Genomic DNA, 25,077 nt, shown 5'->3' on the forward strand with positions numbered 1-25,077 from the left:
CCTCCCATATGCCCGAGGTGTTTTTCAAACTGCTGCTTCTGTGTTGTATCTGTTTATTGTGCTGTTGCTTTAAGGGCAGGGACTCGAAACCCAGTTGGCTGGATTATTCATGTTCCAGTTTGGGGGCACCTGGGTGGCTCAGTTCATTAAGCCTCCAACTTCAACTCAGGTCAAGATCTCATCATTCTTGAGTTTGAGCTCTGCATCAACCTCTCTGCTGTCAGCACAGAACCCGCTTCAGATCCTCTGTCCCCTGCCTCTCTCTGCCCCTCCTCCATTTACATGCTCTCTCTCTCTCAAAAATAAATAAGCATCATTTTAAACAGTTCCAGGTTTTAAGTCTTGTTGGTTGTAAGAACTCAGAATTCAGCCCCTTTGGTTTTCAAAGCCAAATGTTATGGGGATTTGTGTCCCCCCTGCAGGCTCCCTGACTTGAGGGTCTATTGTTCTCACCTCTCCAGGCCTGCAGGTTCCTGCCTCCCACAGACAGTTCTGCTCCCTACTGCATCTCTGTCCTTCCTACCCTCTTCCATGTGGCCCCTCCTCTTCCTTTACTTATAGGATTTGTTCTGGCAGTCTTCGGGTTCTTTTCTGGGTTGTATCCACTAATATCTGTGTCTGTGGGACAAAGTGAACTTCTGCTCCTTCTACTCTTCTACATCTTCCCCGGAAGTCCTCCCTCTTTCTTTTTGGTCTTCATCCTCCTCATGCTTCTTTCTCCCCTGATTGTTTTTTTTTTTTTCTTTCTGGGTCAGCATCTGGAAATATCAAGCCAAGGAAAGTGTGCCTTCCTGTCACTAGATCCTCTTGTCAAGGTAGACTGACCAGGTGGAGTATACAACCAGGAAGGAGCATGGGGAAACTACCATTCACACTTTCCCCTCTTCTCTGAACAAGACTGGGATTGTGACTTAAACTGACCTTTCTCTCTAGGGTGGCAGCCTCAGCTACCTGACCTGAGTCCACTTTTTCCCTCCAGGGACCCAAGGTGCGCTTGTTCAAACCTCTCAGGATAAGCCCAGTACCTAATCTAGTGTTATAAAATGCACATGAGCTCAAACAAAACTGAGTTTACATCCCAGGTCTTTGGCATTCCATCTAACTGAATGACACCTGGCTACTTGGAGCCTTATTACCCTCATGCTGCTCTCACAGGATTGCTCGTTGATGGTGATGTGTAATGTTAATTGTGAAAGTACTTAAAAAATTTTTTTTAATGTTTATTCTTGAGAGAGAGAAAGAGAGAGTGAGCATGAGTGGGGAGGGGCAGAGAGAGAGAGACACACACACACAAAATCTGAAGCTGGCTCCAGGGTGTCAGCACAGAGCCTGATGTGGGGCTTGAACTCATGGACCACAAGATCATGACCTGAGCTGAAGTCAGATGCTTAATGACTGAGCCACCCAGGTGCCCTGATTGTGAAAGTACTTTTAAACTATAATATGCAGACAAAGGATAATAGCTACAATTGTAATACTTCCTCTACTGCCCTCCTGCCTGTCTCCAAAAAGAAAGCTATAGTGCTCTTCAGTTAATCCAATTATAAGCCTCGAATTAATAAGGCTTTAATCTGATCTTTCTAGATTTATAGAAACAGGGATCTGCTATTGCCTACTCAAAGTCACCATCCTGTTCTCTGCAGCTGTTTCTTCAGAGGTCAATTTAAAAGTTAATGCAAATGAGGGGCTCCTGTGTGGCTCAATTGGTTGAGCATCCGACTTCAGCTCAGGTCATGATCTCCTGGTTCATGGGTTTGAGCCCCACATTGGGCTCTGTGCTGACAGCTTGGAGCTGGGAGCCTGCTTTGGATTCTGTGTCTCCCACTCTCTCTGCCCTTCCCCCGCACTTCTCTCTCTCTCTCTCTCTCAAAAATAAACAGTAAAAAAAAGTTAATTCAAATGAAACATCTAAGTGACAAAAAATATGAAAGTATTCAAAAACTGAAAGAGGCATCAAAAGGACACAGGAGACAATTTACAGGAGCCTCCACTGACAATATATGCAACAATGTGAGCATCACAATGAACAATGATGGGATAGATTACAACACTTTGAATTAAAAAAGTGAGGGCACCTGAGTGGCTCAGTTGGTTGGGTGTTTGACTCTTGATTTTAACTCTGATCATGATCTCATGGTCTTGAGACTGAGCCCAATGTCAGGCTCCGTGTTGGGCATGGAGCCTGCTTAAGGTCTTCTCTCTCTCTCTCTCTCTCTCTCTCTCTCTCTCTCTCTCTCTGTCTCAAAAAAAAAAAAAAAAAAACAAGAATCTATAAGCCCATACTAATAAAACAATTTTTTAAAAAAATTTAAAAAATGGGTGCTAGGAGAAGGAAAAGCTTTTCCTTACAGAAGAATACCAAATAACAAACACAGAATTAATGATAGGAAGTTAACAAGGTAGATTTAGTCAAGAATTAGAAACAGATGGAAGGCAGATCGGTGAGTGAAATGTTAGGGGATAGGATATTTATGCCATCTACAGGTACCTCTGTACAAGTTATTTGTTACTTATAGAGGGACAAAAAATACTGATTAGTAGAGAAATCTGGCAGACACTCCCTTCCCAAAGTGACCAAACTTAGCATCTTGAGTAGTGGGACAACCCAATATCATGTGTCACCTCATGTGATGCACTTAGAAGGACACATTATCTAGGTAGTGTTCCTGCCAAAAATATTTAACCTAAATCTAATTATGAGGCATCAGTCAAGCACATCAAATTGAGCAATATTTAGAGAAATGACTAAACCTAGGTTCTTCTAATTCATCAATATCAAGGAAAACAAAACAAAAAAAGGCTAGTTTTTTCTCCTAAAGAGACATGACAGCTAAATACAATGAGTGAACATTAATTGGATCTTGGATCCTTAAAAACATAACAGAAAGAAAAAGAAAGAAAGAAGGGAGGGAGGGAAGGAAGGAGGGAGGGAGGGAAGGAAGAAGGGAAGGAAGGAAAAAGAAAGAAAGAAAGAAAGAAAGAAAGAAAGAAAGAAAGAAAGAAAGAAAGAAAGAAGGAAGGAAGGAAGGAAGGAAGGAAGGAAGGAAGGAAGGAAGGAAGGAAGGAAGGAAGGAAGGAAAGAAAGAAAGAAAGAAAGAAAGAAAGAAAGAAAGAAAGAAAGAAAGAAAGAAAGAAAGGGAGAGAAAGAAAGAAACTGGGTTTATCCTTTATGGACCTTATTGGTACAACTGGGGAAATTTGAATGTTAGATAACCCACCATATTATTATTAAATTGCCTATGTGATAATTGTTTTTAATTTATTAAACCTTTTTAATGTTTATTTATTATTTTTGAGAGAGAGAGAGACAGAGAGAGAGAGAGAGAGAGAGAGTCCCAGTGGGGGAGGGGCAGAGAAAGAGGGAGACACAGAATCCAAAGCAGGCTCCAGGCTCTGAGCCATCAGCACAAAGCTCAATGTGGGGCTCAAACTCACCAACTGTGAGATCATGACCCAAGCTGAAGTCAGATGCTTAACCGACTGAGCCACCCAGGCACCCCGTTTTTCATTTATTTAGAAACATGGCTTCTTGGGGCGCCTGGGTGACTCAGTCAGTTAAAAGTGTTCGACTTCGGCTCAGGTCATGATCTCATGGTCCATGGGTTTGAGCCCCATGTCGTGCTCTGTGCTGACAGCTCGGAGCCTGGACCCTGCTTCAGATTCTGTGTCTCCCTCTCTCTCTGCCCCTCCCCTGCTTGTGCTCTCTCTCTCTCTCTCTCTCTCTCTCTCTATCAAAAATAAGTAAACATTTAAAAAATTAAAAAAAAAAAGAAACATGGCTTCTTTGTTAGAAACATGCTGGAGATTCAGAGATAAATTATTCTGATGCCTACAACTTACTTTCAAATGGTTTTCTAAAAAGTGTGGGTATGTATGTGTCATTTCATATGTATGCACAGCATTCTTTCTTGCAACGAATATATTTATGCTCTCTTCCTCTTGCAACTTTTCTGTGGATTTGAAATTTTTCAAAATCAGAAGTTGGCAAAAAAGTATTAAAACTATTAGCAATTACTTCACTAGTCATTTCAGTATTCCACAATGTCAATCCCTATACCAGATTAAGAATTATCAGGACACTGTTAGCCAGCCAGACCTCACTGGTATCTTTACTGCTATCTTTCAGAGGTAAAGTCGCCTTGACCCCAAATCTTAGGAAAATAAAACCTATATCTCAGCTGCATTAAAGGAAACTTACATAGGTCTGTGTCAATGGTTTTCATGTCTAGAGGTGGCCACTGAATCTGACACATGGGTAGCAGCTTATCTTCTACATCAATGCCAGAGACTTTAGTAACTTTGAGAACGTTAACTTCTGCCTTGTCAACCTTGGGCTTTAAGTTACAGCCAGATGACCTAAAGTGAGGGAATAAAATCTGGATCATTTTACTTTGAGTCCACATCTAATTGTATTGATGAGCTAAGGCCTTCTGTTCAGTTTCATCGATTAATGCCACCGGTCAGCTAACATGTATGCAATGAAAGTCAGCCAGTTGACTGCCATGTGCCTACATACATAATCAAGTCCTAATAAGTGATCCATTGCAGTAGGCAATGAAAGGTACATGACATGCACTCTGAAGATGTCACAAAGGTCCTAGTTTATAGGCCTTTTAACCAATATATGTAAAATCTTTGTAGTAATTGTGCTATATCAGTCTGAGAACCTCAAGAAATTTTTCTTAGTTATAAGTTTTCAGATTGTAAGTTATTTTTAAAAATACATCTTTTAGGGGCACCTGGGTGGTTCAGTTAAGTGTCCGACTTTGGCTCAGATCGTGATCTCACGGTTTGTGGGTTTCAGCCCCACATCAGGCTCTGTGCTGACAGCTCAGAGCCTGGAGCCTGCTTCGGATTCTCTGTCTCTGTCTCTGTCTCTCTGTCTCTCTCTCTCTCTGCCCCTCCCCCACTTGCACTCTGTGTGTGTGTCTCTCTCTCTCAAAAATAAACATTAAAAAAATGTCTTTTATTTAGTGCTTACTATGAAGCAGGCTCTGAACAAAGCACTTCATAGAGATTATCTCTTGTAATCTTCAGAATAACTTTTTTTTCCAGAAGTCAAAACAGATTTGAAGAGGTTAGTCATTTGTGTAGGGTCACACACTACTAACTGGAAAAGCTGCATTTTTGCCCACCTTATAATGAGTCATTTACTCTTAAAATAGAGAGTATTTTCACTGTAGAGAAATATTTTCTCTACAGTGTTTCCAGGAGTGCCTGGGTGGCTCAGGTGGTTGAGTGTCCGACTCTTGATTTCTGACTCTTGATTTGGGCTCAGGTCATGATCTCATGGTCGTGGGATCAAGCCCAGTGTTGGGCTCTGCGCTGACAGCATGGAGCTGCTTGGGATTATCTCTGTCTGTCTCTGTCTCTCTCTCTCTCTCTCTCTCTCTCAAAATAAATAAATGAACATTTAAAAAAACCATTCTCTCCCTCTTCTCCTGGTCCTCCCCAGCTCACACACATGCCTGCTCTCTAAATAAATAAATAAATAAATAAATAAATAAATAAATAAATAAATAAAACTACATTTATAATATTCCCCAAATCAAGTGTGAGAATAGATTCATAAACATTCTTGTACTTGCCAGCTTACGCATGCCATGCTTTAAAGCTAGCAAATGCAGGGACTACATTTTTTGGTACCTTAGTGGAAGGAAAGTACAGATACTTCTTTAAGAAGCTACAATATTGTTTCCGGATTAAAAAAGAAATCTTGGTGATCACATTAAGTTTGGAGAATAAATACATGTTATTAATAAGAACAGCTAGAGTTCTATTTTAAAATCTATTAACAATGTAAAACGCATTTTAAAAATGTATTTATTCCGCTTGAGCTCCCTGGACTCACGGTTCAAATCATTTGCAGGTTATCTCCAAGTACCATAAAAAGAGGTATAAAAAGGTTTTAGCTGTATTGTGTCTTTGTCTATTCAGCCTTTCCCCTTGTTGTCAGGTGTCAGAAATGGTGCTACAGCCTTTGGGCATACTTCTTTCAGAGATGGTGCAAGCAGGCATTCTAGGGATTTGCCCAAAGGTGAATTTTAATGAGATCTGCCTACTTCTTCCTTGCTTGCCAAGTAGGAGGACACAGAGGGCTGTCAAATGCCTGGAAATGCATCCTGCATGTATGCTAATTAGATCCGGGCCCTGGAGAGTAGCCAGCTATTGGCCGTTAAAGGAAATAAAATGATAGGTCCCAGAAATAAGTCATTTCAAAGCTGATTTCTAGAGGCATCTTCTAACATGGGCATGGAAGGCAAGCTCTGTGTCACTGAGGAGCCATCACCGTCCCTAGGTCACTTGAAGAGGGGAAAGTGAGGAGGTGAGCAGGGGCTCTCCCTGGAATTCATTACCCACACACCAGTGTGTCCCCAGACCTGGGGTGGTGTGTCTATTTTTATTTTTAGCATGAAATCAAAATTTACTTTGATATTCGGTAAAAAACAAACAAACAAACAAACAAACAACAATACAGATGATAACTTTGGTCTTTCTTGGCTTCTAGGGAATTTCACTCCTCTTCTTCCAGGGTTTCTGGGCCATTCTTGTGTTCTTCACCTGGCCCCCTTTCTCTACCAGCCAGATGTGATCAGATGTTTTCTGTAATTGGCTTTGACCCAGTTCTCCTCTCTTGAAAAGTCTCTCTTGGTAATCTTACCCACTTCTATGGCTTCATTAATGGGAAAAAATTATTAGAATGTCTGTGAAGTAGAAAAAAAGAAAGACTAGATGATACATGTCAACCAAGGAAAAGAAAGAGAAACAGAAAAAGAACAAAGGACTTTATCTGGGGATCGCAGAATTGCAATTCAGGGAGCACAGATTCTGGAGTAACCAGAAAAGCATCGTGGTCACGTGGGAAAAGCAAGAGGTTTATATGAGAAAGAAGGAGGGGTTAATCACATAATTTAGGTAAAGAAGAGAAGTGAAAACGAAACAAAAGGACCTGCTAATCTGATGCTGACCAGTTGAGCTGCTTCTGATTATTAACTTATTGATGATTTTATTGGTGCTATCAAATGACACTATCCCTTCCATGTATGAATCAACCTCACTGTCCTCCTATGATCCAAACGCCAGTTGCACTGTTGAAATTCTATGAGCAGCTGCTAGTTGAAGAGTTCATTAGTTGGAAAGGAAAATGGGACTTCAAAGTGGAGTCTCTTACATGCAGAAATTTTATAAAATTCGACATCATCATCAGGCTGAGGAATGCTTCGTACTCCACAGTGTAGCGCTCTGATGAACCCTTCCTTGAATAATGTTTTTTAATTTTTTTAAGTTTATTTATTTATTTTGAGAAAGCACGGGAGGGCCAGAGAGAGAGGGAGAGAGAGAGAATCCCCCAAGCAGGCTCTGCACTGTCAAAATGGAGCCTGATGCAGGGCTCGAACCCAGGAACTGTTTGTGACCTGAGCTGATACCAAGAGTCAGACGCTTAACTGACCGAGCCACTCAGATGCCCCTTGAATAATGTTTTTAAATGCAGAAATTAAAACACATAGGATTGCAACCAGTAATGTTGAAATAAAGTTGTCAAAATATTTTTTTTAATTTGTGAAATAAAAATGTATATTGTGCACTACTGATGTGTGAAATAACAACCACCAGAATTACAAAGTAGGGATGAGTATTTGAGCTGTTTGTTGTAGCTGTACCATGGTATGAAAATTCTCGGTGACAGAGTCATGGGTTCTTCTAATATTCCTGGTGGGGTATTGTCTGTCTTCATAACTGAAGGGAATGTTGAACTTCAGTTAGAGATTTGGGAAAGTAAAGATCCAGTTCATAGAGTCCCATGAATTCTATCCATGTATCCAAGGTTAAGAATACCTAGTCTAGAGATTTCTAGATGAGATTGGGAATCCTCATTTGTATGCCTTCCAGAAAGCCACAGGGCATGCCATGAGGGAAGGGATGGTGCAGAGCCAACCAACTACAGTTGGGTTTTCACTCCACATCCCTCACCCTGTCCATTTGGTTTATCTGGGCTTCTAGAGTCTCCTCTTTAATACCTCAGTGTGTCTGTTATATTGAAGTGAAATTGAAACCAGTCCCTTCTCTTTTGTAGAGGCTATTGTGTTTCAGTTTTGTTTTTTGGAGGGACTGTCTCTCATTTGATTTCTAAATATCATCTGTAGTTATAGAGGAGACTGAAATTGCTGATTATCTGGGGCCATTTCCTCATGCTATTAACACAGACAGTTGGGCTTTAAATGTGGATAGGGTTAAAACATCCAACTTCAACCTCAGCCAAAGATTTTGAGATAGATTTAAAAAAACAAATCCCCTTTCCACCTTTTTGACCTGGTCTCACCTCGGCTTCCCAAACACTGCATTCTTCTGGACCTCTCTTGCCTTCCCACCTCTTTGTTGGTCCGTTCTGAATCTTCATATCTGTTTCACACTCTACCAACCAGAGAAGTGTAGGCATTCCCCCCATGTTAGGCTTTGAGCTAGTTTTCTCTTCATTTCTTCCCCTTGATAATCTCTCCTGATCCTTGGTCTACCTCCTTTCCCATGTTCCTTGTCAATTTCGATGGACCCCGCCCCCTTCCATCTTTCCAGTTGTTCCAATTTCAGTGAAACTCAGCAGATATTGTTTGGATACTTCCTGTGCCCTAAGCAATATGTTAGGCACTGTGGCTATAAAACTGAACCAGGGGAGCATGTCCCTGCCTTCAAGCACCCTACATTCTATCAGAGGAAGTCAGCCTTGAACAAGTAATTTTAGGAGCAGGATAGGACAGAGGGGAAGTAACAGGTCATGCAGGGGCTGGTGATAAGGGAGATCTAGCCTAGTTTGGGGGGATAGGGAAGTCTATCAGAAGAACTAATGTTGAAATTAGGACCTTAAAGGTTAATTGAGAGATAATAGTGTAGGAATGAGGATTGGGAAGATGCACACGAAATGCCAAAGTCTGGAGAAAATAGAGGAAAGGAGATAACGATGTCTAGTGTGGCTTTGGTGTAAAAGCCACAGAAGGCCTTTGCGTTGAGTGAGGCTACAGAGAGGCAGGCCCAGACTGGTGAACACTCGCCAACCATGTCAGGGGGTTGCGGGGAGACATCATCCTAAGGACACTGGGGAAGCCCATGGGAGGCTTTCATCAGGCAGCAGAGTGCTTAAGTTTACGTTTTTAAATGATTAACCCAGCTGCAGTATGGAATATGGTTTGGAGGGGCAAGAATCCGTGTAAGGAGACCATGGGAGACGGTTAAGAGACAGTGTGGCGGTCCTGCAGGGAAATCTGTCATCCTTGACTCCTGCCTGTTTCTCTTTCACCTTCTCCTCAAGGCAATCAAACACTAAATCTTTTCAGACTTGGTTTCTAAAACCTCCACTGACTGCATGCTTCTCTTCATTCCCACTGATCAAATTCCAGACTTCCTGTTTTCTTTCCACTGACTTGCCATCTCTGGGTCTCCTTTTTCACCTTCCAGTGGCATACAGTGTGCCTGAGGGTGAGCCCCTAATGAACTGGGCTGCTCCCAGATGCACCAAAATGAAGCCCAAGCTCTCCTCTTCCTGGCTCACAGCCACCATGTGGTCCCTGCAGGCGTTGCCCGCCCTCTCCACCGGGCATGCTCCTGTGTCTGAGGCAAGGACACTGACAGGCTCCTCTCTCTACCTGGAACACCTGTCTCTTCCAGCTCACCCATAAAATCCCACCTTGGAAGACTCATTTCCAGTCCTACTCCTCCACTTCCAGATGCCGCCAGCCTCCAACCAGAATTAATTTTTCCTTCCTGCCGTGTGCCAATGGGACTTCAGATGATGCATTATCTATCTAATTAAACTTCTTACTCTTGTTTCACCATTTCGTAGCGGTCTACTTCCTGCTTGAATTATTAGGTAGGAGATAGGCTTTCTCTCTCTAGATTGTAAATTTCAGGGGACTAGGGAGATTTGTCACAGTCAGTTCCGAGTCTCCTGTCCTGTGCTTATCAGGCCTCAACACACGTTAAATTTGATTGCGGATGGCGGCAGGCTGATGAGATCCCCGAACTGTGGATGTCTCTGGGTCACATACCCACATCCGTTCTGGCTGTGATAATCATCGAACGCACAAGAACATTTTACTAAGAGTATTGCTTTTATTTCTAAAACGGCTGAATGGAACAAGTGTCATTAAGAGAAGCAGCTAACCATTCTAGTGAGAAGTGCTGGATTCCATGTTGAAAGCTGAAATGCATTCCATAGGTATTTCTTGAGCTCTAATTATGTATCCAGCACTGGGGATGCATAGCCGTAAATGAGACAGATCTCTGCTCGGGAAGCACTTATAGGTATTTTCATGAATATGAAGTTTTCCATCAAGAGTTGACAGGTCTTAAACTGGGAAAAAAAGAGTTCATTCCTTTATTAAAACATGATGTGTCAGAAGCGAAACCACACAGTCTCAACCACAGCACCAAGCAGAGCCAGGCACAGCGAATGTGTTGTCCATATACAAGGAAGTATAAAAAGAAAAAACACATTTATTAGGATACCTTTGTTGTATTTTATTTAAGGTTTGGTTATTGCTACTATGGAATATATTCCTTATCTCCAACTTTAATAAAACCCTGCAATAGGCAGGTTTAAGAATTTCTTTATATCCTTTAGCTGGGAAGAATCAGTAGAGATGTTAAGCAATAATAATAGTATTTCTTATTTTTATTTTCTAATAGTAATAAAACTCACAATATTTCAGTTTCTAAATTAGTTCTATATATGCCGAACATTGTACTAGAAACTGGAAACATGCAAAACTTAATTTACAGCCTACAGTAGCTCACAGAAGTACTCTTATATTTCAGAATTGCATTACTGTTGGAAAAATAGGAATATATTACTAGAGGAAGATGCTTGTGTAGGAAGCTCTGAATTTTTCTTTCAAGGCTAGTTTGAAGCTGGACATTAGAGACATATACCATGATTTTCTGAAATACAAGCAAAAACTGGGGAAAAACGGAGCCTAAGCTCTCAGAACTGGGAAGGTTAGCATAGGGGAAATGTAAGAGGCCTTTGGTGGAAAATATGAATGATGAGGAACGTATATATTTGAAAAGAGTAAAAGAGTATGTTCCATATGTCTGTGTATGTATGTATAAAGATCTGTGGCTCCAAATTTGACTGGATTTTGTTTGTTTGTTTTTCAAAATCTTTTCTAAGAATTGCCCTGGTGGAAAATATTCCTGAAGGCCTTAACTATTCAGAAAATGCACCATTTCACTTATCACTTTTCCAAGGCTGGATGAATTTACTCAACATGGCCAAAAAGTCTGTTGACATAGTGTCTTCCCATTGGGATCTCAACCACAGTCATCCATCAGCATGTCAGGTAAGCTGCACCCTCTATGTTTGTGATGGTTTTACTTATGTGCATTTTACACGCCTTAGTATTCTTGCTTTCACTTCTCAGGTTCAAGGTCTTTTCTTTAGTACATGGACATCATTACATTTATATGTCTGTGCCATTGTTAATCATCTGTCACTCAGCTCCTACTAGAATGCCAGACTTTCAAGGGCAAACTCATGTTTCGTCTTTGCCTACGATAGGCTGTCTATACAGTTTTGCTGATTTGGACCACTTCAGGGGGTGCCGTTCACATCATGGTCTCTGTTGACAGCACACCCCAGAATTCTGCTGTGCACAACCTGCATGCTTGTGGTGCTAACTCCGTGCCTGCCTGCCAAGGCATTTATTTGGTTAATCGGTGTCATAATTCGCCTTAAGGACCCAGAGCCAACTTTTTTTTTTAATAGTGGAATCAAACTTCCCAGTGTAGTTTTATATTCTTGGCTTTTATATTATTATTATATTAGTTTTATATTATTGGGCAAGGATGAAATCAGTTTTGTTGCTGTGTATAATGTGTGTTGGCATTTTAGCCTATAATCACTACCTCATTGGTGCTTGGAAATCTTTTATTCAATTGTACTATTATATTATTGTTTTTTAAGTTTATTTATTTATTTTTGAGAGACAGAGCATGAACAGGGGAGAGGCAGAGAGAGAGGTTGAGAGAGAGACTCCCAAGCAGGCTCTCCATAGTCAGTGCAGAGCCTGACGTGAGGCTTGAACTCACGAACCGCGAGATCATGACCTGAGCTGAAATCAAGTAGGATGCTTAACTGACTGAGCCGCCCAGACACCCCTCAATTATACTATTTTAAAGTTACAGGATATCAGATAATAGGTAAAAACAAGCAAAACCCACAAAGGCGTGCTAAAGAAGAACTGAGTAAATTTCTTGATTGTGTTCCGCACTTTTCTACCTCTCCTGTTTACACAGGTGTGTCAGGGATTTGTTGCTGCATATATCATTCCAAAACTTAATGATATCACAAACAACACTCACTTAATTCTTCATGATTCTTGGCAGTATTTAGCAGAAAGAACTCGTCTCTAATTCACATAGTGTCCGTTGGGATGACTTGACTGGGACTGGAGGATCCAAGAGGACTTTATTCACATTCCCAGCCTCTTACCTAGGAGCGATTGGAATGTCTGGGGGTCACCTGGGCCCCTCTCTGTATGTCTCTCATCACACAGTAAACTAACCTGAACTTTTTACGGGGTGTTTATATCCTAAAAGGCCCAAAGCAGAAAGTATGAGGCCTTTTAAGACACGGGCTCTGGGATCCAAGCTGCTTCCACCCAATTCTGTTGGTCAAAGCAAGTCACGATCCAGGGTGAGAGTTAGGGCATCTATCCAGGAATGAGGAAGATTATTGACAGGCTTCCTTGGAAATTATACACCACAGTCCACTCCGGCCAGAGCAATCCATATGTCTTCCACATACAAAATGCACTCCTCACCACCCACCCCCAAACATTCATCCCTTTACAACAAAGGCTAGAAGTCCAGGATCCCCTCGTCTGCCTCGGGTCCTGATCGGGACGATGCTCCTCAAGTGGGCTCCTCTTGATTTGGAAACCTGTGAAGTAAAAGACCAGACACATGCTTCCCAATACATGCTCCCAACAGTGAGGCAGGGATGAGATAACTACAACAGATACTTTTGTTTAACGGGGAGAATGGAGAGCACAGACCAGTCCTGAGTCCATAGCAGTTTTGAAATTCAGCCCAGCACACACCACCAGTCTTCTGAGCCGGGGGAGCAGGTGACGCTGCTGGGCTAGGACCTAGTTCTCCCTGGGGGTGCTTTCCTAGTCTATGGTTCTCAGAAGCTCTTTGCTCCCCCCTGTGTTGGTTTTCCTTTTCCATAAAAAATAGCTTGTGTTTCTTCCCACTTTCTCAGTTGACTTTCTGCTGCTAGAAATCTGAGGCCCCAGAGACCTCTGTTCATTTTAAACCATCTCTGTCCTTTTTTAGACCAAAAATGGTACAGTCCCTTAAACCTTTGTAGACTTAGTATGTATCCAGCCGTAAACCACTCTGTTAACAAAAACCCTGACCCACAGATAGCTGGCAGTGGGTCTTCTCTACTTTGGACTGTGACTCAAGGTGCTTCAGGACCTGACCTTTAAAATTGCCGAGAGCCCTTCCTCTGACCAAGGGGGCCTCTGAACCACCTGCCACTGTTAGTCTTCCTGAGGTCTTGACAGGGAATCTTACCGTTGTATCTGTCATTTCATCTTTACCCTAAGGTCATTTCTAACTTTGAGAATATTTTACTGAATTGAGAGACTGTTCTAGATTCTACATTGTCTCAAAGTTTACCATATACCACTAACACTTTGATGACCTGCCTGATCGATCTCCTTATCCAGGTCCACAAACCCATTAGTCCCCCTTTCTATTCTCTACTTTACACAGGCAGTCGTATGGCCAAACATCCCACCATTACTTCCTCAGGGCCCAGAAGGTATTTCTTTACTGTTCTTCCAGCCTTGAGGGAGAATGAGAGCCCAGCGTCCACAGCCACCCAATCCCAAAGATAGTGCCACATGCATTACATTTTTGCTTCACTAGTTTTTATTTCAATTCCCTGTGGTGGTGAAACAAACGAGCCCAAAACTTATGAAGTATTATTTCCTATGATTCCATGAATAGGCTGCATAGCTTTTGCTCTAATAGTGCTAGCTGGGATCACCCTTACAGGTGGGTTGAGCTGGGACAGTGGCTGAGGCTGGACTGAATCGGGCACCCCCCCCAAGTAGACACTCATCACATTCAGTAATCTAACCCAGGCTTTTTATAGGACAGCTGGATCCCAAGAGGGCAAAGTGGAAATTGCAAGATCTCTGAGTTCCTGGATTCCTAGAACATTACTTTGGCTACTTTGTGTTAGTCAAAGCAAATCATAAGGCCATCCCACGTCCAGCGGAGGGACAGGAGATTCCAGGAGGAGCATGCCTATTCAGGAAGGGGAGATTGTTGGCAACCAACTTTGGAAACAATTTTCTGTAGCAGGTTGGATATTGTGAGCAAAAGATAGTTCAACTTGTCTTTCCTTAGCCGTTGACAAGACCAGTTCTTAGCCACTGCATTGACCAGGAACTGCAAGCTTTAGTTTGAATCGGTGAGCCATGGACCATGTTGTGTGAGCCTGGTCAATCAACAGCTCCCCTTCACCTCGTGGGCACCCCTGAAGAGCTAGGTGTATCAAACACTCAATGGAAAGATTTGTACTAACTCTTAGACTTGGTGATCTAGATGAACTCTTTTCTGATATGCTGTGCCCCTGAATGATGGATTTTTCTCCCCAACTACAAAGTGATCTTTTCTAAGTGTCTTTATTTTTCCCCAGTAGCTACCATTTCTCTCTGACGCTGTGCTCAATCTTGGTTGGCTTCCAGGATTCCTGTAATAAGTCTAGACTGGGACTTGTTTGGGCTTGGAGGTCCCAGGGAACCTGCAGCATTCTCCACGCGTGCCCATTAAATTCCTTTGCAGGATTCAAGGTGATTCTGAGACCAGCTGAGCACCTGGTAGTTCTTGCCAGCTCTGGGGGAGGTGTGTGGTGGTTCAAACCAGTGGAACAGAGGAACTCACATGGCCTTATAGGTAACGTAGAGTCTCTGGATGGGCAGTAAGATGGACATGATTCTCAAGAGCCTCCTGAGGACCTCTGGCCTTTCTTTGCTTTTAATCTGACCTTTCATCCTTGTCCTTCAGGTGTGACCTAAATTCTTACTACTCAAAGTTTGGCCCTGGGACCAGAAGCATTTTTATTACCTGGGAGTTTATAAGAAATGCACAATGTCAGGATCCACCCTAGCCCTACTTGAACTAGATTCTCCATTTCAGCAAGATCCCCAGCGGGTTCATAGACTCAGAAACAATTGAAAAGTTCTGAACTACCCCATCCCCATTTGGCCCTCTTGTTCTATAAGCCCAGTAAATCAACCTAGGTGTTCACACTATTGGGAAAGAAGCGGGTCACAGAAAGATTGTGTCATAGTTCATGGTCAGTATTCCGTACCTTTCACAGAGCAGTGGTGAAATGGATGAATGAGGTTCCATGTCTATTTTGCATAACCATGCCAAGTATGGTGCTAGGCACATACTAGGTGCTCAGTAAATATTTGCTGAGTAGTTGTTGAATGGATTATGCTAGACACGATCAAAGCCAGACACTGGTTACAGTGGTAAGGACAAATTTAAATCATTAATGTATTTTTGCAATAGGAAGGAGGGTCCGAGTGAACTGAACTCAGATTTGTACGGAGATGACAGCATTTTGCAGGGGAATGAGAGATTGGGGGATGAGGGAAGATGGCAGGGGCTTGAATGGGATCAAGGAAGTAGAAGTTTCTAAAAAGTGGGGGAGGGGGTTGGTCCATAGGAAAATCATCTGGTTTTGCAAACTGGTGCTTGTCAAAGTTGGGCTCCTACCCTCCCACACAGAGACTGGGAGACAGGGACCCTCCCATCAGGTGTTGGCAGAACAAACAATGCATTCTTTTGGCAATGTTGAGCTTTCTCAAGCAGGTGCTTTAAGAGGGCCAGGGTCATCCTGGGATTGTGGCCTTGAGGTGTTAGGAACTGTTAGCATTTTGTTCAAGCCTTTTAATGAGCAAGGATGTGGGGGGATGTCAGGGGGCAGGGGGGTACTGATGAAATCATCTTTCTGAGGCCTGCAGTTTCTGTAAGACAAGTTTGAGCCTGGTGGAGAAAAGGGCCCAAAGAAGGCCGGCTAGAGTTTGGTCAAGGAGAGAATACTTGTTCGTTGCGTGACTTCAGAGTGAATTAAGGTGGGCATTGTGGATGTGGAAAGATCACGCCTGGAAGCTTCATTCCATTCACTCCAACAGCTGGCCTGCTGGCAACAATGGAAATTTTCAATTTGCTGCCAGTAACCTGGCTGTTATTGAACTCACACAGTGCCCTTTAGGATGACATCCAGTTAGAACCGATATCTTCGGTAGAGGCATAGAGCTCCTGCCAAAGAGATGCCTCTTTGTGCCTCTTGGAACACTAACAACACCAGGCACCCTGCAGATTAAAACCATTCAGTTTTCCGCAGTGTTGAGTGTCATTTCCTTGCGTCTTCACCGGGAAAGCTCTACACGTGCAGACGTGAAGGATGGAGGGGCTTTGCTTGCTGTGCAGATTAAATGGGTGCAAGCAGGCTGTGAGAGCGATCTAGTGAACAGCTGTCCCACCCCTGCCTGTTCTTGGCCGGGAGACATGCCCTGTGGGGAGTGGGGATCCATAGGAAAGAATGAGGTTCACAGCACCATCTGGAGGGCTCCTTCCTCAGCAAGGCAGTGAATGTCCTCTTCCGCTGGTCCAGGGCACTGGACCAAGTGGCCAAGTGATGATGCTGAGAAATACCATGCATTCATTCCCCATTGGTTGAACACCAGGTGTGGACTGTGGCCTTTAAGGTGAGGAGATGGGCAAAATAGGTGAAGAGGAATAAGAGGTACAGACTTGCAGTTATATATTCTATGTGTATATATATATTATATGTGTATATATATATGTGTGTATATAATATTATATATTATATATTATATGTGTATATATATAATTTATTTATTTTGAGAGAGACCGTGCAAGTAGGGGTAGGGCAGGGAGAGGAAAAGGGAGAGAATCCCAAACAGGCTCCATGCTGCCAATACAGAACCTCATGTGAGGCTTGAACCCACGAAGCCATGAGATCATGACCCAAGCTGGAACCAGAGTTGGATGCTTAACCCACTGAGCCACCCAAGCTCCCACAGACTTGCAGGTAGAAAATAAGTAAGTCATGAAGATATAAAGTATAGCATAGGAAATGTAGTCAATAATATTATAATAACGGTGTATAGTGACAGATGCTACTATTTTTGTCATGGGGAGCATTTCATAATGGAGAGAAGTGTTGAATCACCATGTTGTGCACCTGAAACTACTAGAATATCATAGTTGCCCTAGAATATTACATGTCAACTATACTTCAATTAAAAAAAAAAAAAAAAAAAACAAGTGGAAGAACCACCACCACAACAAAAATAGGTGATACAAACTAGAAAGTCCACCTTGCCTACCTCTGGCCAACAGAAGTGCTAGCATTTTATGTGGGCACCACACTTCCCTAGAACCTACAAGCCACACCAGGAAACATGAGTCTACAAACAGGTTTGCGTGCTGGCAACTCAACCCAGGCATCAGCCTGGAGACAAAAAGTATAAATGAAAGGGGAAGTTCCTAGATTTATAACGTATTTTCAAGGTATTTATGTCTTCAAAGTGATCGCATTTGACCCCGTTGGGAGTCAAAGGAGGGAAGCAAGCAGTCAAATATGACTGAGGTCTCCGGTGTGCAGGCCCTGTTGAGGGCGTATGGGATACACCAGCGGACAAACTCAAGATCCCTTCCTTGGAGCTGACATGCTAGCAGAGTTGAATCTATTGCACTAAGATGAATAGGGAAATCATAAAAGAAAAAAATCCATAAAAAAGAGAGAGCGAGCCTATGGCATAGAAATGGTGCTTGGTGACTGGCTCCATTTCTCACCTTCCCTCATGCAATCCTTGACCACTAGAGCGGTTTGTAAAGGGACCCAGAAGAACTTGTCTAAATACCATATGTCTTGGCCTTTTTTTTTTTAATTTTTATTTATATTTGGAAGAGAGAGAGAGAGAGTAGGGGAGGCGCAGAGAGAGAGAGAGGGAGGGAGAGGATCCAAAGCAGACTCTATGCTCAAGCAGACAGCCTAATTCAGGGATTGAACTCACAAACTGCAAGATAATGGCCTGAGCCAAAGTCAGATGCTTAAACTGACTGAGCCACCCAAGTACCCCTTGGGCTTAAAGATTATTTTGCAAGAAGCTGGTTCCCTTCTGTCCTCCCCTCCCATCCTGACAACAGAGGGTAATTGCGCAGAGGTCGGGAGCGGGGCAAGGAAACCAGGTCCTGGAAACCTGGTCTTTACTACCAACGGTTTCTCTTTATGTACACTTTAAGGACCCAGATTCTGTTCTCTTCAGGCCATTAAGTGTTACTGTTCCCAAAAAACAAAGGTACTGGCTGAAAGCCTATTTTGAATGAAATTTTACCCAATCTCATCTTTCAAATACAATAGGAGTTTCCAGACTCTGGATTTGACATTTAGCATTGTTCCACACAAAACACTGAAGGACGCAAATTTGTAGCAAATTCATGGCAGCTTTCAAGTTGAGCTGCTGTAGTAAATAGCAGAGCATTCTTGATATATGAATCTGTAATATGTGCACAGGGAAAAGAAATCTCATTGTACTTTATAAGCTCAGTATTGTAAGTAGGAAATGCAGTGTTCTAAGTACAACTATTTAAAATTGGCAAAAAAATTTTTATTTCAGAGTTTGTGTGACCAATCTTTGGACCTGTGAGCATGCTTTTATTTTTACCAAGACCTTATAAGTATTGGAATGTAGTCATTGCTTGGCTTATTGCACACACACACACACACAAAAGCACACCCTAATTACCCAAGTGAACACATTTAAATATTTTTAAACATTTATTTATTTATGAGAGAGCATGAGCGGAGCAGGGGCAGAGAGAGAGGGGGACACAGAATCCGAAGCAGGCGCCAGGCCCTGATCTGTCAGCACAGAGCCCGTTGCAGGACTTGAACTCACAAACCGTGAGATTGTGACCTGAGCCAAAGTCGGCCGCTTAACTGACTGAGCCACCTAGGGGTCCCTAAAAAAATTTTTTTAAGATGTTCTAGTATAACGAAAATTGGCCCAGTTCACAGCTTATTTTCCACTAATATATTTTTTAAAAGAAAATAGTTTTAAGAGGAGTAAAATAGTCAAACGAACAGAGTCTGAAAAGTCCAATGTGGAAACCACAAATGACCCATAGATAAACAGGACAACTGAGAGTCGGCCCATCTACTTATTATAATACAAATGTAAGGAATGAGGAATGCCCTGAGGAATGGTCAGCTGGTGTCAGGCAGGCCCCAGCTCGGCAGAAAAGAGACACAGATAAACATGGCACATGACCTCTGTGTCTTTTCTGGATGAGAAGCAATTTTATAAGACTGAGTGACGGTCGTTATCACCAGGATGATAAATGCCAGCCGTGTGTGTGTGTGTGGAAACAGACACATTCATTCAAAATGCATTTTCAGTCTGTAGTCCCAAGAGGTTGCTGTTTTAATTCCTACCCTGAAAAAATTCATCTTGTCTTTTCCATCTTGCACTTGGGTGTTGTGTTTATTTGCTTCTTTATGTGTGGAAGGAAATTGGTGGGTAACTTTTCTCTGTATGAAACCATGGATGGCAAGGGCTAGTGAGGTCTATAGTTCCATGGTTACCATATTTTAAAATTTAATGAAAATTTTAAATTGGGCAAAGGATTTTGTTTCTTTCTGTCCAGATGGTGAGTTTAGACCCTGAAATACTGAAATTTTTAGGACAATGGGATTCCTAATTTATAAGATAAAATGATGGGGATTTATGAAATCAAGACTATTCAGGAAAAGCCAGGAAATGTGACTTGATGATTTCAGAGCTACCTAATTCACTGGGGGAGGGGTGGGGGGACAAACAAACCTGTTCTCTGTGAGTTCACTGTGAGAAACCAAATAAAATAATTAATGAGCTCCCACAACTGAATCTTTAAGAGATGCATTTATGTGAAATCAATTAGTTATTCATCGGCAGTGAGTCATGATTGCCAATTGATGAGACATCACAATTTTGAAAAATTATGATTTAGAAAATGTAATGGTATTCGCTCAATTTCATGAGTAACATGAATGAAAGTTCAGTGATCCACGGGTGGTTTGGGGGAACACAAGCCAGGATCCTGTCTCTAGACTGTGGTTGGTAGGCAGACTCTGGAGGTGAGTGAGGAAGGGGTAGCTCAGGTTCCTTTTTATCTACTTAATTCTTTATCTACTTTTATCAGCCTTGTGACTTTGAGTGAGATGCTGAACTCTGTAGGCCTCAATTTCCTCAGCAGCAACATCAGGGTCATAGAGCGTACATATCTCGTAAGTTGTGCAGATCACACTAGTTAAGATCTGTAAAGGATACGGAACAGTGTTTGGCCATCTTATTATGTGTTTATTCTCACGAATGTTATTTGTGTACACACTGCAACTCTCATTCCGTCAGTTTAATTTTACTAACAAATAATGAGTTCTTATTATGTGCTTTTCACTGTGCTGGAAACTGGAGTGGTTACCAAGTAAAATTAAGAAAGAAATATATCGTTTCTAAAAATGTAAAGCTTGGGATGCCTGGGTGGCTCAGTTGGTTTAGCATCTGATTTCGGCTCAGGTCATGATCTCACAGTTCATGAGTTTGAGCCCCGCATCGGGCTCTGTGCTGATAGCTCAGAGCCTGGAGCCTGCTTCCGAATCTGTCTCTCCCTCTCTCTTCTGCCCCAACTTGCGCGAGTGCTCTCTCTCTCTCTCTCTCTCTCTCTCAAAAATAAATAAACATTAAAATTTTTTTTTTTAATGTAAAGCCCTGGGTAGATAAGGATTATGCAAATTATCGTAACTTCCATTTTTTAAGCACAAGTCTTTACACAAACACATAGCTACGCAAAGTCTTGCTATCACCCATCTGCTTATCTACACTCATCCATGCGCGTGTGCACACATATACACATGTATCTCTGGACACTGACATCTTAAATCTTGAATCCATGGAAGTAATGTGGTCTTCTCAAACCTATAGCCATTTCTGATTTTTGTTGGTTGGTCAATTGGCTAGTTTTCTGCTCCTTGTTTTGTTTTATTTATTTTGTTTTGTTTTTAAAGTTTATTTATTTTGAGAGAGAAAGAGAGAGCAAGTGGGGAAGGGGCAGAGAGAGAAGGAGAGAGAGAGAAGGCTCCAAGCAGGCTCCACACCATCAGCTCAGAGCCAAACGTCCTCGAACCATGAACCATGAGATTGTGACCTGAGCTGAAGTCAGATACTTAACCAACTGAGCCACCCAGGTGCCCCTCTCCTTGTTTTTGTTTTAAGTTGAAGACTCCTATACCCAGGCAACATTGAGAGATCTCCCCTTGATGCTGGTGGGCCACACCTTGCTGTCATGGGCAAGGCAGCTGCATGTGAGTGTGACTCGCATGGGTCACATCTTCTAGACCACTCATTCCTTGCTAGCAGTATTCTTCCTAACTGACTCTATAGATGTAGGTTAACCAACAGACAAAGGCTTTCGCTTTACCTAACTTGGAAACCTCTTCCTTGTCACATGTCTTTTATAGCTACGTTCACGACTTTTTCGTAAATAGCATTATTAACATTTTCTATTAGAATCACTGTGTTTCGAGACCTCCTAGGAAGCCTGCAGTCTGGAGGGGTCAGCTATGGCTCTGTGTTCTCCAGTCTCCACCATCTTTCCATTCTTCCTTTCATTCCACCCCTCCTGTCCCAAGGCAGGTCCACTCCCTCCCCCAAGTCTGGTGAAGGACGCTGTTCATTCATTGATCGTGTAGACAAACAGTGTCCACTTTGCAACACAGGGGTATTTCTGGAACCAAGAGAATCCTGTTTTTGCCAGTGTGAAAGTCTGAGAAAGGTACCCAAAAATCTTGCAGCCTCATCATAATATTTTATAAGAATTTCTTTTTGTACTGGGTTTTGTTTTTTTTTTTTGTTATCTAGGAAAAATAGAATTACAACAGTTCCTGCTTTTTACTATGTCTGAAAGGAGAGGAGTGTGGTTGGTGGAGACTGGATTCTTTAAGTAACTGAAATTCTTTGAGCCTGTTGCAATTAAGAGGTTGGTGCCTTGGGGCGCCTGGGTGGCACAGTCGGTTGAGCGTCCGACTTCAGCCAGGTCACGATCTCGCGGTCCGTGAGTTCGAGCCCCGCGTCAGGCTCTGGGCTGATGGCTCGGAGCCTGGAGCCTGTTTCCGATTCTGTGTCTCCCTCTCTCTCTGCCCCTCCCCCGTTCATGCTCTGTCTCTCTCTGTCCCAAAAATAAATTAAAAACGTTGAAAAAAAAAATTAAAAAAAAAAAAAGAGGTTGGTGCCTTGTAACTAGTAACTTGGTGTGAGACAGCCAGAGAAAGTGACATATTCCTATTCAACACGAAGAACACACATTTTATCCCTTGTTTTGATGCGGATCTGAGGGCTTGCATGCATTTCTACTATATCATGGCCAACTCTTGTCTGTTTTGTATGTTTTTACAGGGCTAGAGAGAAAAATAAAACATGTATAAATGAATGGAAACAAGATTAGGATGCATACTAATGCTCTGTTTTTTGGCTCAGTTTAGAATTCATTATTTTGTTTATTTTCAGTTCTCAGAGTTTGGTTTTGTAGAAAAGACAAATAAGCAGCATCCTTCAGGAGGCACGTAATCTAGATCACAGGGTTTGGCAGCAAATCTGTGTGATATGACCAGTAGTTTAGTAGTTGTGGCCACGTTAGGTAAATGTCATGACCCATCTGATCCTCAATTAACTCATCTATAAAACGGGTATAATAATGCCAGTCTCTTTGGATGGGTTTGTAAATCTAATTTAGATAATGTTTGTCAAACAACAAATAATGGAGCTCATAAAAGAGAGTTTCTGTTTTCACTTTCATTTTTGTTTTCCTGGTGCAGGACATTTAGTTGTACATTTACTTAGTGGATGCCTGCTTTCTGTGTAACCTGAGAGCGGGAATAACTTTAAGATGTCTGTCACATTCTCAACTTCTATTCAAGGGGGTTGAGATAATTCTACTCAGGATACTAATTCAAGTTCTTCGAGGTTTTGGTGAAGAAAGAAGAAAGCGAAATGTGTATGTTTTCAGGTAGATTCTCCCCCTCCTCCCCCAGTAGGGCAGTGTTCAACCATGACTACCTGTCAGAATCGTCAGGAAAGCTTCTGGAACATATAGATGCCCAGGTCACCCCAAAACACTAAAATTAGAGTGTCTGGGGAGGGGGCCAGACTTTGATACTGTTATAATGGTGGTTCTGTTAGGCAGCCAGGATTGAGTATCGCTGCCTAAAAGCACCCCAGTCTAATAAACAGTGATTTGATGCTTCTAGTTTTGACGGCTGGGCCACATTGGTGCCTTCCCACCAGGATTGTCATCCAATGTTCTGTGTTTCAGTAACATGATGAACAAACCCCGTTAATTCCAGTTGTTCTCTCAGTGATGATATAAAATGGTGGCAACTTCTACTGAAATATTCCACACCGTTCTGGACTCCAGGCCATGTGCCATGTTTATTCCTATAGCTTTATTGTCTAGCATGTGGCCAGGAAGAGAAGGGAGCCCAGTAGTTGCCTTGGGATTGGAAACAGTAGATCCCTCTTCAGTCCTCTCATCTCTAGGCTAAACATTATTTCAGTCAAGCTTCCGGTGTTCAGTGTCAGCATGAAAATAGCATCACCTGATGGAAAGGATGTCTCCTTCTTGCAAAGTAGCATCTTTTTCCCTCTTCCACAAAGTCAACACTCAGCAGATGCTTATAAATTAGCATTCTTGCATTTGAAATGTGGCCACAAAGCGATTTTGTGTGTGCCTTTATTGCACAGATAATTAGTAAGGTACCGCGCTGTTTGCTGGAGATGTGAAACCAAATAAGCAGTGGTCCCCACCCCTTGTGGAACTCAAAGTATAGTGGAGTTGCTGGAGAAACCAGTGTTGGCAATGCAGAATGCTAAAGCAGCACCAAGCAGGTCGGGAAGGCTGTCCTTGGCTCTTGGTGGCCCAGCGAGCTCTCTGGCTCCTATGGCTTCTGGTTCTCCCTTGGTGCTGTTCTTTCTTGGTAACTTCCTGCTGCTTCACTGTGCTTCTGTTTCCCCATCTGTTGAGCAATCCTAATTATGCTCTTGCTTGCTTTCCAATATATTTCCAAGGGAAATCATCATTCTGATATAAACTCATAAGCACTATGATTAGCGAGAGTTTAACCTCTGTGATTCTTTTAAAATCCAATCATATAGGCATGAATAAATCATGAACCCAAAGATACTCTTCCCAGTTATTTGGATTAAAAAATGTTTTTTTCTTAAAATTGTCTTATCTTAGTTTTGTTTACCTAAAAGTCTTGATTGTTTTGTGTCTAGACCTCCTTGCTGCATTTCCTGTGTATGGCCAGTTGTTTTTGCAACTTTGTTTTAGAAAGAATCAGTTGGATTTTTTTTCTCATTATAATAGAAATAGCTTCTCACTACAGAAAATTTGGAGGGGCGCCTGGGTGGCTTGGTCGGTTAAACATCCGACTTCGGCTCAGGTCATGATCTCGCGGTCCATGAGTTCGAGCCCCACGTCGGGCTCTGGGCTGACAGCTCAGAGCCTGGAGCCCGTTTCAGATTCTGTGTCTCCCTCTCTCTCTGCCCCTCCCCTGTTCATGTTCTGTCTCTCTCTGTCTCAAAAATAAATAAACATTAAAAAAAAAAAAGAAAGAAAATTTGGAAACTACAGAGAAATAAAGAAAAACAAAATCATCCATGTGACCATCAATAAAACTTTTTTTAAGTTTGGTATTTTATGCATAAGTACATACATATGCTCATATTATGTAAAGTTTATATCTTAATTTTGATCTTGACATTACACTGGAAGCCCTTTCTCATGTTATTGGTAAATGTTATTTTACATTGGCTGTATAATATCCAATGTTGTAGATGGACCAGATTAAATTTATAGAACTCTTTATTATTGGACATTTAATGTTTTTTTTTTTATTTTTTCTCTTTCTGAATAAATTCTGCTACTATAAAT

General features: G+C 42.1%; 1 protein-coding gene across 4 annotated transcripts in view; it reads left to right on the plus strand.

The window, feature by feature from the left end:
* The window catches only part of PLD5 (phospholipase D family member 5), a 422,454-nt gene that overhangs the window by 224,134 nt on the left and 173,243 nt on the right, over positions 1-25,077 (plus strand). For all 4 annotated transcript variants that reach the window (XM_058701959.1, XM_058701958.1, XM_058701960.1 and 1 more), the window contains one exon: positions 11,162-11,330. In XM_058701959.1, coding sequence (XP_058557942.1) covers positions 11,162-11,330 — 169 coding nt within the window. The remainder of the gene's footprint in view (positions 1-11,161; positions 11,331-25,077) is intronic.

This window comes from Neofelis nebulosa, chromosome 15 (genome assembly GCF_028018385.1).
Source record: "Neofelis nebulosa isolate mNeoNeb1 chromosome 15, mNeoNeb1.pri, whole genome shotgun sequence".
NCBI lineage: Eukaryota > Metazoa > Chordata > Mammalia > Carnivora > Felidae > Neofelis > Neofelis nebulosa.